Raw genomic sequence first — 13653 nt, 5'->3', positions numbered from 1 at the left:
CCGTCATTCATTGGACGGACGGCCGCAGAGGCGCCACGTGATTCGGCGCAGCGTGCGGAAGGCGGAAGTCCTTAAAGAGACAGCGTGCCGCCGGGGCCAGTCGCAAATGGCGCCCAGATTAATAAATCTGGGCGCCATTTGCAAGATGTCAGTCGCATTGGCGACCATTTTGGTCGCCATCTGGAGCCCTGTAATGAGTTGTATCACTGCTTGAAAAAGGCTGTTTGTAGCCGAAACGTCGCGCATTTTTTTTACCTTGGATGTGCTGTCGCCTATATCTCTTTCCTGGATTGAATTACCAACTCTGGGCCCGTTGGTGAGACGAGCACCCACCTACATTTTTTCTGAACTGTGCTGTTGTGATTTTTTCTTTTCGACAAAGGGGAGCTTGTCACACAGGGGGCCGGCGGGTCAGTCCCCAGTGCTTCATGCCAGGCTGGTGCCTGGGAATAGACCGGCGTCGTGTGCGAGAATCGGGCGCCGGTTCAAAAAAGGAATATAGCATTAGCATCCCCACACTGGTGCCGATTTATGTAAAAAACTTAAATATATTAGTTATTTTTCAAATGTTTTTTTACAATATGGTTTCATTATACTGTAATCCAGATTTCTAGAAAATTCCAGTTCTAGAAAATTTAGTTTTTACATTTGCCTAGCAATTTTTTGCCTTTTTGTTACACAGATATATCTGAAATAGAATCCAATCGTTCCAGCTCCCCTCTAGATGACAGGAGATTACAAAATTCAGACTCACATTCCTCCACTGAGAAACTGAAAGAAAAGCCAAGGTGAGAAACAATGTTTTTACCTAAAAATGGAAGTTGTGTAAAGCTGGCATTCGATATTCAGCCAAGTCTCTAAATTATAGATAATGGCATTAATGCGAACAATTTGTGTGACTCTTTTACAACTTCCTGACAGACAGAGTGAAGTGTTGTATAAAATGGGCTCAGAAGCTGAGCCCTCTTTATATACAGCAGGTGCAGGTTGCTCTATGCAGCAGACACCTGCCACTTTTGACCAACATCAGCAGTCACACAGATGCTGGTCATTTAACCTTTAAAATGCTGAGATAAATAGTGATTGCTGCCTTTAAATAGGTAAGTGTCAGGTGTTTGATTGTCACAGGGTGCTTATGGGTTACAAAGGCAGCTGGAGGCCATAGAAACTCTAAGAGCATGTTCTCTACCAGCTCTGTGTCATGTGACCTGGATGAACTCTCCATGCAAGTCTATGGCGCCATTCAGGTCTCCTAGACTGGGAGCAGGGAGAGGAGCATGTGGAAGCCTGCTGCTTTCCCACTTGTCTTACTGATCTTGTCTTACTACATTTTTATTTTCCTGTTTTTATTTAGCATTAAAGAGGATCCTCCAAACAGACTTGCTAAAATGGGTGCTATGCCCACTCCTTTTAAAGTGCTGAATACAACTGAAACACCCGGTCCAGTTCCTGTAAGCCCACGTCCCATTTCTGTAAGCCCAGTTCCAGAGCCAATTACAGAGGCAGTACATTTTGAAGATGTTAAAGGTGAACCCCATATTTGATTTGATGCATTGCCCTACTTTTGACCATTTTGATAACTATTCTTTTTCATTTTTTATTAATTTTTGCTGCCCATTATTTTTTGTTGTTGTTGTTATTATTATTATTATTATTATTATTCCTGTTGAAGTATTTAGCATCTCTATTTAACTAAATCTTCTCCTATGTGGTGCAGGTTATATTATAATGTCTATTTGAGGTACATCTTGTCTACAGCATGTACAGAATGGACTGATTTGTTCAGTTAAAGGGAATCTAACAGCAGGTTAGAAGAATCAAATAGAGCAGACACTGAGGAAGAAGGTCATTCTCTTACCTTTTATGCTCATTGCCGTTTTTTTTTTATTAATATTTTAATTAGTTGGTTAAGTGCACTGGTGGTGGTACTATGGCCCTCGCACAAAGGACTGAATTGCCTAACTAACATATTAACAAAATAAAGAAAACTACCTTCTCCCTCAGCATCTTCTGCCCTATGGGAAGGTAAATCCAGGTTAGATTCTTCTAACCTGCTCTTAGTTTCGCTTTAAGCAACATCTGTTTTGAGCAATGTTCTAGGCCCCATGTGACTTTTTTTTAGTTTTTTGTATTTTCGGTGTGTTATGTTTGAGAGCCTCTTCCGATCTTCTCGTCTGGACACTGGCAGATAAATAATATTGTGCCTGTTTGTTTCCACAGAAGACATACCTATAGTAATTCCCAAGACTTTTTTGCAACCAAGTCCAGAAGATCTAGAGACCTATGGGTAAGTATAGGTTTAGTATGACATTAACAACCAAATAGAGCTCAGCTTTGAAACATTCATGAGTCCTGGTAAAATAAACATACCGTCTTACTGGTTATTAGGGACAACAAAGAATGTTCCTACTGTAAGAACGCTATATAAATCTCCAGTAAGTACACGCGTTTTGCAGAGGGGGAACTACAGTAAGGTACTCCTACCAGAAGACACAAATAATCATAGACATAGATTGTAAATAGAGATGAGCGAACCTCGAACATGCTCAAGTCCATCCGAACCCAATAGTTCGGCATTTGATTAGCGGTGGCTGCTGAACTTGGATAAAGCTCTAAGGTTGTCTGGAAAACATGGATACAGCCAATGACTATATCCATGTTTTCCAGATAGCCTTAGGGCTTTATCCAACTTCAGCAGCCACCGCTAATCAAATGCCGAACAATTGGGTTTGGATGGACTCGAGCATGCTCCAGGTTTGCTCATCTCTAATTGTAAACTCTTGCAAGCAGGGCCCTCACTCCTCATGTTTGACCTAATGGTTACATGTACATCTCTGTAATGTTTGATTTTGTCTGTGTATGTATGTACTTTTAGAATGTTGAAGGGCTGTAGAATTTTTTGACGCTATGTAAATAAAATTATTATATATACAATAATGCGTACCCACAACAAACTTCCCGATATTGTGCATAACCGAGTAAATGACCTATATGCAATATTTACAAAAACCTGTAAAGGATAAACAATGAAATAAAGTGCATGAAAAATGTGTGAAAATATCAGATGGAAAGGAAACGCTGCTGCAGTAGAAAATATGAAGGCCATGGTAAAATGCCCCTGGATGAAGATCCTATGCGTATTGTTACTCCTAGGTAATTTCATCAGGAACTTTGTTTGACTTGTTTGCACAGTAGCACTTTTAGTAGATATCTGGAAGTTTGTTCTGGGAACACATAACTTATGTACGGTATATATTTTTATGATTGTCATGGTATAATATGAAATAATTTTCTGTGTCTTCTGGTAGGGGTACCTTTATTGTTGTTCCTGCTGGGCAAGACCTATGTACCCATTGTGGGCTTTAAATGTGTTTGTTGTCTTTTTGTCATTATAAAGAATTGTATTTTAAATTTATTATGGTTTATGCTCAAGTTGTCTGTCTTTTTTGGTTCAAATTATATCCATATGGGCACATTTTATACAGCCCCACTTTGAAGATTAGGCCTAGCTCTCCCTCTTCTTCTTTTTTTATAACTATTTTACTATTGAATACCCATCTTGGTGATGTTCTTAGGTTATTACCCTGCAGAAGGCTGTAATGTTTATATGAAATTATATTTTATTGGTTCAGAATTACAACATATAGAATTTTTTTTACTTTCATTTTACCCTAACCTTTCTTTGCTTTCTCTCAGACCCAATACAAAAATGATCAGGTTTCGAAAAGGAGATAGTGTTGGTATGCGTCTTGCTGGTGGCAATGATGTAGGTATCTTTGTTGCTGGTGTGCAGGAAGGCAGTGCTGCTGAGCAGGAAGGTCTTCAAGAGGGTGATCAGCTGCTTAAGGTATATATAGACTAAGTAAAGTATACATAGATATGGGGGATATTAAAGGGGTTGGCCACTTTATAGTAAAATTGCTCAGTGTACAGTATTAGTAAGTGTACTCACTGTATATACTGACAGCAGCTCCCTGTGTACCTCATAGAGCTAATATCAGACTCCCCTCCTCCAGGCTGGGCTGCCCTGCTCTGTGGTGTTTTGGTCTATAAGATTGCTGACATGGAGGAGCATGTGACCAGGCCCCGCCCCCCTGTGTCCACCACTGAGCCTGTATGTGTCTATGGAGGACACAGTGGACAGGGCATGGTCACATGCTCCTCTGTGTCAGCCATTTTGTGGACTGAAACAAAACAGAGCAGGGCAGCCCAGCCTGGTGAAGGGTGTCTGATTATAGCTCTATGAGGTACACGGGGCTGCTGTCAGTATATACATTGAGCACACTTACTAATACTTTGTACTGACCTATTTTACTATAAAGTGGCCAACCCCTTTAAGCAGTCGTACAGTAAGAATATTTGTTGCCCATAGCAACCGATCACAGCTAAGCTTTCAAATATCCATGAAAGTCAAATATTCATAAAAGCTGAGCTGTTGTGGGAAAGAGAGAACATTCTTACTAAAAGGTTATAGTTAATTTCCTTTTATATGTTGTATCTGGAAAAGTTCCCTAGTGTATTATTAGATTGTGTGCCTGATTTATTAAATTGTTTCACAAACTTTGATAACTTAGGTGCAAGTCTGGACCGATTTCTGAAGGCAGCATATATTGCATTACATGTTTTACCTAGTTGTCGTAGGTCTTGTTTGTCTTCAGTTGCTATGACTGATGGAAGATGACTCATTCTTCAGTTGTCCTTCAAAAGGGCTTTTTGAAACATTCTGTTTTAAAAAGTCAAATTTTATGTGCATAAATAGCAGTTTGACGCCCCTAGTATAGACTATGGGGACAATTGACTAAGAGCGATGTCTCACAGGATAACACAATTAAATCCTGCAGCCGTTAGATTTAGACGATTTATTAAAAGACGCCTGCCTCCTAATAAATCTTATACTTCAGTGTCTGTGCACTACATGCTGAAATCTATGCCACCCACTAGCTGGTGTAGTTTCCCACTATAGTTTGACAGTTACTGGTGTGAATTAACTATGATGAATAGTAAAAATAGTAGAATTGTTGTGTGCTGACATTACATCTTTTTTTGTTGTCTAAACTTGGAATTTAGTGGGGGAAATTTATCAAGACTGGCATACCCATACACTGGTCTTAAATAAAGCCTCTACCTTCCATGCCCCCTGCTGGAGTTACTTAGAGGCTCGGAAATTTACACCTGCCTTTCATCATGATAACTTGCCAAGCCCTCTGCCCCCTCATCAGACAAGCGGGGCATACGTTAGGGAAAAGGCATAAATCTGTGCCTTTTAACTGACATACAGCCAGGTCTGTAAATGATAAGTCTCACCCCACCCCCATATGTATTGCGTTGAGGAAAGATTGGATAGTGAAGACATGATTAAACCGTTGAAATATGGTCAATAAGGTGATGAAAAGATTAAGTGTAGCACAAACAAAGGTGACATTAAGAACATGGGCCATAGAAGTGGAAAATACCAGAAGTAACAGTAGAAAGTGAGAAAATAGTAGTTTGGAATAAGTGGCTTGGGTATCTAAAGGAGGAATCGGCAGTATGTTTGTAGAATATTCAGGATAGATACAATGTCATTGTAGGACAGAAGGAGAACAGCCTGGATAGACCTCCTGGTCTTCTTTATAGTTTTTAATATTCTTTCCTTCGCTCCCTCCCATAACTGTTAGGTAAACATGCAAGATTTTCGTTGCATTGTTCGTGAAGAAGCTGTCCTTTATTTGTTGGAGATCCCAAAGGGTGAAGAAGTAACCATTTTAACCCAGAGTAAATATGATGGTAAGTTTTGTTTTTTTTTAAATAAAAATAATTAAAGGGTTATTCCCCCCAAAATTATTTTTGCATTAATACGCTGCCCACCCGTAGCTTTCCATCTTTCCAATATAAAGTTATTACGGATTCTGCACAGTTTTGCTGTTATCCAGCTGCATTCACCCCCACGGATTGCATAGAATCATCAGACCTCAGTCCACTCCGACACGCTCCCTGCTCCTGGCCCGCAACCTCCGTGTCGGCATCACGTGTCCTCAGTCCCAGCACAGTGAAGTGACTGAGAACACTGATGGGGTGGCTGCTGTTACAGAGGGAGACAGTGATCAGCGCAGCTAACTAACAGCAGCCACCCTCACCCCCAGCCCAGAGCTCACCCCGTGTCCAGAGCCTCCCGGGCGCACCGTCCAGCACTCACCCGCAGCACACAGCCCCCGGCCCCACAACCGACCGCACCCCCCATCACCCGTGGCATCCCTCACTCACCCGCGGCATAGCATCCGCACTCACCCGTGGCATCCCTCACTCACCCGCGGCATAGCATCCGCACTCACCCGCGGCACCCCCCCCCCCCTCCCCGGCAATCTAGGCCCCCACGATGGCTCTGCTACGCCGTCACAGCCAACGCAGCTCTGCTACGCCGTCACAGCCAACGCAGCTCTGCTACGCCGTCACAGCCAACGCAGCTCTGCTACGCCGTCACAGCCAACGCAGCTCTGCTACGCCGTCACAGCCAACGCAGCTCTGCTACGCCGTCACAGCCAACGCAGCTCTGCTACGCCGTCACAGCCAACGCAGCTCTGCTACGCCGTCACAGCCAACGCAGCTCTGCTACGCCGTCACAGCCAACGCAGCTCTGCTACGCCGTCACAGCCAACGCAGCTCTGCTACGCCGTCACAGCCAACGCAGCTCTGCTACGCCGTCACAGCCAACGCAGCTCTGCTACGCCGTCACAGCCAACGCAGCTCTGCTACGCCGTCACAGCCAACGCAGCTCTGCTACGCCGTCACAGCCAACGCAGCTCTGCTACGCCGTCACAGCCAACGCAGCTCTGCTACGCCGTCACAGCCAACGCAGCTCTGCTACGCCGTCACAGCCAACGCAGCTCTGCTACGCCGTCACAGCCAACGCAGCTCTGCTACGCCGTCACAGCCAACGCAGCTCTGCTACGCCGTCACAGCCAACGCAGCTCTGCTACGCCGTCACAGCCAACGCAGCTCTGCTACGCCGTCACAGCCAACGCAGCTCTGCTACGCCGTCACAGCCAACGCAGCTCTGCTACGCCGCCATCATCTCCTTCATTGTCTCAGCTCTGCTACGCCGCCATCATCTCCTTCATTGTCTCAGCTCTGCTACGCCGCCATCATCTCCTTCATTGTCTCAGCTCTGCTACGCCGCCATCATCTCCTTCATTGTCTCAGCTCTGCTACGCCGCCATCATCTCCTTCATTGTCTCAGCTCTGCTACGCCGCCATCATCTCCTTCATTGTCTCAGCTCTGCTACGCCGCCATCATCTCCTTCATTGTCTCAGCTCTGCTACGCCGCCATCATCTCCTTCATTGTCTCAGCTCTGCTACGCCGCCATCATCTCCTTCATTGTCTCAGCTCTGCTACGCCGCCATCATCTCCTTCATTGTCTCAGCTCTGCTACGCCGCCATCATCTCCTTCATTGTCTCAGCTCTGCTACGCCGCCATCATCTCCTTCATTGTCTCAGCTCTGCTACGCCGCCATCATCTCCTTCATTGTCTCAGCTCTGCTACGCCGCCATCATCTCCTTCATTGTCTCAGCTCTGCTACATCGCCATCATCTCCTTCATTGTCTCAGCTCTGCTACATCGCCATCATCTCCTTCATTGTCTCAGCTCTGCTACATCGCCATCATCAGGCAGAAGCATTGCATGATGGGAAATGTAGTTTCCTATCTTGGATATAGATCGGCTTTTAGAAAAACTTGTAACTCAGGAACGGCAGCAGCTAGAAAGATGGGAGACGGCTCAAAATACTCAGAGGGACTTGGTGAGTAAGGCCAGCTAGGTTTGGGAGCATTTCATTTTTTTAGCTCTTGGGGGGAATACCCCTTTAAACCAACACCTGTTGATAGTTAGAAGCATTTTTTTGACCTAGTTCCTATTTTTCATAATTTTTTTGTAGTTCTTTTGTGGGCTCATACCTGACCTTCAGGGGCCTCAAACTTTTTTTCTTTTTTTCCTCTTAAATCCATGTGGACAAAACAGTATCATGTTCTATTATATGCCAAATTACTTTTACAGAGTACTGTATTACAAAGAAGCTATTTAGTGGCACCCAGAATTTATAACAAATTAGCAAAAGTAAAAGGAGGAAGAAACCATTATGGCTTACTAGAAATGTAAGGAGTATAATAAAAGGGGAAAAAGTCAGTCAGTCTATAAGAGGTATAAAGCCTCAAAAAAGGAAGAAATTGCCAAATGTGTTAAGAAGGGGAATAAAACCTTTAGGTATATTAGTTACAAAAAGAAGGAAAAGTTTGGCATTACAAAAATTATTAATGCTGACCATTTGAATAGTTACTTCAGCTCAGTGTTTTTAAAAATCGCAATATGGTTGGACATAGCATTGCCTCCAGTTGTACTAAGGATTCAGCTCCAGTGTTTTCAGAAGTCCAGTGTTTCTGAGGAACTTGGCCATTTAAAATGACAATGGGTACATATGGTGTTCATCCCAGGGTTCTTAAAGAATCTGTAATTACTGACTTATCTTTAGAAAAGCATGATGGTGGGCACCACACTATATAACAGAGTGCAGCTAGGCAAATAAACTACACAATTCAAAGACAGAAAAAATTCATATGCACACAAGAGATGCACATCCAAAAAATATTTTATTTAGTCAGAGAACACAAAATTAATAAAAGAAGCAGACTAAAGGAGACAGGCCTCCTCATAAGATCATAATAATCATACCTTGCTTGCATCCAATACAGGGATAACAACTGACCCCTAAATACAACATGCATGAAGAGTAATGAAAATATAAGTACAATGGTGGAGAATAATGCGGTAATAATATCAACCCAAAAAAACAATGAAAAAAGTTTACCATGTGTGCAGGATAAAGGGAGGGTCATGTAGGAGAAGCATCGCACGTGTTCTGCTGTTAACACAGCTTCTTCAGGAGTTTAGGAGTGGTCCAATGTGATAATTTTTATAACAGAAATCAGTATAGTAGGGACAACCCACTAATCAACGTACATGCTGTGTTACCCAGGAGCAGCATTTACATGCGTCACATCACCAAGCTTGAGGTTGGCTGAAGGATAGATATCAGAGGGTTGTTGGTAATGGTGTATATTCCGAGCAGAGACTGGTTACTAGTGGTGGCCACAAGAGAAGGTTTTGGAAGGAGAAGTGTCTGTTTGGTGGTGACACAAAAGTGTGCAATATGGTTGATATTCCTGGAGGTGTCAGTACTATGAAAAATAGTTTATCTTTACTAGATTGCTGAGAGGGGATAACAGTTGGAGATGGCAATACGCCTTCAAGGAAACGTGTGTTTTTTTTATACTTCTGTAGTTCATCCCATAATACCATGTTTGACACTTGTTGAAATTACTTGTAAATTTGGGTTTTTGTTGCATGCACCATGTCATGTCATTTTTTTTTTTTAAATATATTTATTGATGAATAGGCATATAAATTCATAGCCTTGGATTGCAAGCATAATTTATTTCGGTAACGTCCTTGTAATCCAAATCACTTGTACATCAAAGCTAATTTTTGTATAAGAAATTATTGAAACACAGAAAATTCGTTCCACAACTCAAAAATAAGTCAGGTAAGGTGTTCTGTATCAGTAAAGAAGGAGTTATTCAGTTAACTCTCCCTATACACACAACTCCCCTAGTGGCGGCAACCTGCTGGTGCTGATACCTGCTGACACTAGTGCTGGCTGCCTGAAGCAGCTATCGGTGAAGGGGTTAATCCAGGTGTATGTGTGTGTGTGTGTGTAATAATATATATATATATGCACACACACACGTTTATTTTAACAAAATTTTTGTATTTGTTACAAATTATACCACATATATTTAACAAGATTTAACTTAATTTTAATTTCTTTTTCAGTGTACAAAAATATACTTGCCTGTGGCCGTGGGGATTCATTTTTTATAAGAACTCATTTTGAATATGAAAAAGAAGGTCCACAGTTTCTAAGTTTTACAAGAGGGGAGATATTTAGGGTGGTTGACACACTGTACGATGGAAAGTTGGGCAGCTGGCTGTCTGTCAGGATTGCCAACGAGCTGGAGAAAGGGATCATTCCTAGTAAAAGCAGGTATGTAGGACTGTGTTTAGACTTTTTTTTGTTACATTTTTATCTGCTGCACACCTTCCATTTCCTTTTAAACCTGATCCTCTATTACATTTGTTACCTTTTTGTTAGAACTGAAATGCTTCTCATTGGAAGTATTGGCTATAGCATGATGCCTTTTCATAGAGAGCACCCTGCAGTTATTTCTAGCCACTGGGTTCTCACTATGCTTCCTGTCAGACAGTACACAGCACATACCTTGGGTAGGTGAATTATAGGGTTTGGCCACTTTATTAAAATATATATATATATATATATATATATATATACACACAGTGGTGCCTTGGATTACGAGCATAATTCGTTCCAGGGCCATGTTTGTAATCCAAATCCACTCTTAAACCAAAGCACATGTTCCCATAAGAAATCATAGAAATGCAGACAATTGGTTCCACACCCCAAAAATAATTCATTATTCTGAATAACATGTAAAACAGGTGAAACAAGCATTCAGAAACAGCAGAATATGTGATATTATAAGCTACTGTAAAGTAATGGAGAGGATTGGAAACACAAGGGCTGTCAGAGACTGCAGGGAGCATGAAGGAATGAGCAGTACAGATGTGGGCACACACATGCAGCACTCTGTCCGGGGAGAGAGGGGTTACTGCTATGGAGAGATTACCTCCACAGTCCTGTCCCCTGATGCAAGACCCAGCCTGAAGTGGATCTGCTATGATTTGGCAGGTGAGGGAAACTTCCTGGGTCAGAGTACAGGGCTGTAGACCCTGCTATGTAGACCATGCCCCTCCCCCACTCACGCTCCCACCCAGTAAAGGGAGCTGTTAAACCAAAGCAATGCTCTTACACCAAGCCACAATTTTGAAAAACTCTGAGCTCTTAAACCAAAACGCTCTTAAACCAAGTTACTCTTAAACCAAGGTACCACTGTATGTATGTATGTATGTATGTGTGTGTGTGTATATATATATATATATATATATATATATATATATATATATATATATATATATATATATAATACATTTTTTTTTTTTTTTTTTTGGCGAGGCAATAAAAAGTGGGGACTGAGAAACCAGTCAGATGAATAAATCACACGATTGCCACAATGATTCGTCTTAGACATACTGTTACACAGGCAGTTCGGCTGTGTACAGTATGACTTGCTTAGTACATATGTGATATAAAGATCTCTATACTCTTACAGGACATTTTATTGCTACTTTTTAATTTTTATTTTAATTGGCAAACCTTTAAGCTACCAGTCCACTAAGTATTAACCTATGGTTTAATTTAGACATATCACAGTCAAATCATAAAGCACTAAGGCAGTTTTTTGAGTCAAAGGCAAAAGTGAACCTGTCAAGAATGTTAATTCCCCCCCCCCCCAAAAAAAAAAAAAACCCACTAGTGTGTAAAGCCAGGAAACAACTTGGAACTTGGTCCTCCAGTGAATTAAATATTAATGCCTCCATTACACTATACTCTCTCTCTAGAGTTTATTCTTTTTTTGGATGATACCTTCTACTATGGATACCAGTTTATACACTTGGGTATAGGCTATCTAAGTACACTGTGGGTGATCATCTATCAGGCCTGCTGTTTCTGGCCTTAAAGGACAAGTGCCTTTAACTTTTTCCCAGTAATTGAAGCACATTACAAAGTTATATAACTCTGCAATGTGCTTCAATCACCTATCTGCCTCCCTTCCCTGTCTTTTCCCCCCTCCACCCCCCACCAGGAAGTGTCCTAACTCACACAGACCTGATTACTGTCGTCACTGTCACCAGGCAGCTCCTTCTTGTGAGGAGTCATCATCAGCAGGAGGGCTGCTCTAGGTCCTGTTACACCAGCCTCCCCCTCCCCTCCTTGTCAGGTGACTCTGCTTGCTCAGCTTATCTTCTCTAGTGACATGACTCCTTCACTGAGTCCACGGCAGCAGGAGAGGGTATGAGGGGAGGGGGGAGAGAGGGTATGAGGGGAGGGGGGAGCTGCCTATGTGCCGGAGTCAGTCAAAGGGAAGATAAGCAAGTGAGATGTGACAAGTGATGGCTTGCAGTTGTTCAGCCAATGGGAGCTGAGCAAGCCTGTCACCTGACAAGGCAGGGGAGGGGGAGGCTAGTGTAACAGGAGAAGGAGCTGAGAGAAGAGCTTGGTGACGGTGAGGACAGTAATCAGGTCTGTGTGAGTCAGGACACTTCCTGGTGGGGGGTGGAGGGGGGAAAAGACAGGGAAGGAAGGCAGATAGGTGATTGAAGCATATTACACAGTTATATAACTTTGTAATGTGCTTTTATTACTGGGAAAAAGTTTTTCATGGCACTTGTCCTTTAACCCTTTAAGGACTGGGGCAATTTTGATTTTTGCGATTTTGTTTTTTCCTCCTTGTGCATAAAAGGCCATAGCAGTTGCATTTTTTCACCTAGAAACCCACATAAGCCCTTATTTTTTGCGCCACTAATTGTACTTTGCAATGACAGGCTGAATTTTTGCATAAAGTACATTGCAAAAGCAGGAAAAAATTCAATGTGTGGTGAAATTGAAAAAAAAAACACATTTTGTGTTTTTAGTGGATATGTGTTTTTACACCGTTCGCCCTGGGGTAAAACTGACTTGTTATATATGTTCCACAAGTCGTTACGATTAAAACGATATGTAACATGTATAACTTTTCTAGTATCTGATGGCCTGTAAAAAATTAAAACCATTGTTTACAAATATACGTTCCTTAAAATCGCTCCATTCCCAGGCTTATAGCGCTTTTATCCTTAGGTCTATGGGGCTGTGTCAGGTGTCATTTTTTGCGCCATGACATGTTCTTTCTATCGGTACCTTGATTGCGCATATACAACTTTTTGATCGCTTTTTATTAACATTTTTCTGGATTTGATGCGACCAAAAATGCGCAATTTTGCACTTTGGGATTATTTAGCGCTTACACAGTTTACCGTACGAGATCAGGAATGTGATTAATTAATAGTTCGGGCGATTACGCGTGCGGCGATACCAAACATGTTTGTTTATTTATTTATTTACTTTTATTAATAACCTGGGAAAAGGGGGGTGATTCAGACTTTTATTAGGGGAGGGGGCTTTTTATTAATAATGACACTTTTTTTTTTTACTTTTACACTTATACTAGAAGCCCCCCTAGGGGACTTCTAGTATAAGTGCTTTGATCTCTCATAGAGATCTCTGCAGCATAGATATGCTGCAGAGATCCATGAGATAGGCACTCGTTTACTTCCGGCAGCCATCGATAGTTGTATTTTTCTTATATTTGTTATTTAAATGTAATATTTGTGCCTGTTAGGTTTTTACCTCTTTTATACAATGAAAAAGGTAGGAAACATTTTACATTGTGTAACATGTTGGAGTGAATGAAAAAGAAAATCTTAGCAATAACTAGGAAGAGAGGCATTTAGTAAGCGAGTGCGGTTGTTTCGTGTTTATGTAATACTGTCACGCAGTGCACTTGCCCTATTAATAAATGTGGCTTGGAATACACACAAGGGCAAGTCACAGTAGTGGCGGAAAAACTTTGTGAATGAATCAAGCTCAGTGCATTTGTAAAGAAACCT

The 13653-nt window shown here is 42.0% G+C and overlaps 2 protein-coding genes across 6 annotated transcripts in view; both read left to right on the top strand.

Annotated features, from left to right (window-relative positions):
• LOC138785683 (tight junction protein ZO-2-like) overlaps positions 1 to 13653 on the top strand; it is a 273858-nt gene that overhangs the window by 108267 nt on the left and 151938 nt on the right. The gene's annotated exons all lie outside the window — the stretch shown is intronic.
• The window catches only part of LOC138785679 (tight junction protein ZO-2-like), an 87851-nt gene that overhangs the window by 63991 nt on the left and 10207 nt on the right, over positions 1 to 13653 (top strand). For 3 of the 4 annotated variants that reach the window (XM_069961867.1, XM_069961866.1, XM_069961864.1), the window contains 6 exons: positions 683 to 788; positions 1355 to 1527; positions 2221 to 2287; positions 3697 to 3847; positions 5658 to 5766; positions 9865 to 10075. In XM_069961867.1, the coding sequence (XP_069817968.1) occupies positions 683 to 788; positions 1355 to 1527; positions 2221 to 2287; positions 3697 to 3847; positions 5658 to 5766; positions 9865 to 10075 (817 nt within the window). The remainder of the gene's footprint in view (positions 1 to 682; positions 789 to 1354; positions 1528 to 2220; positions 2288 to 3696; positions 3848 to 5657; positions 5767 to 9864; positions 10076 to 13653) is intronic. The other variant, XM_069961865.1, reaches the window with a different exon arrangement.

The sequence above is a fragment of the Dendropsophus ebraccatus genome, chromosome 3, assembly GCF_027789765.1.
Source record: "Dendropsophus ebraccatus isolate aDenEbr1 chromosome 3, aDenEbr1.pat, whole genome shotgun sequence".
Taxonomy (NCBI): Eukaryota; Metazoa; Chordata; class Amphibia; order Anura; family Hylidae; genus Dendropsophus; species Dendropsophus ebraccatus.
This window is presented reverse-complemented; position numbering and strand designations above follow the sequence as displayed.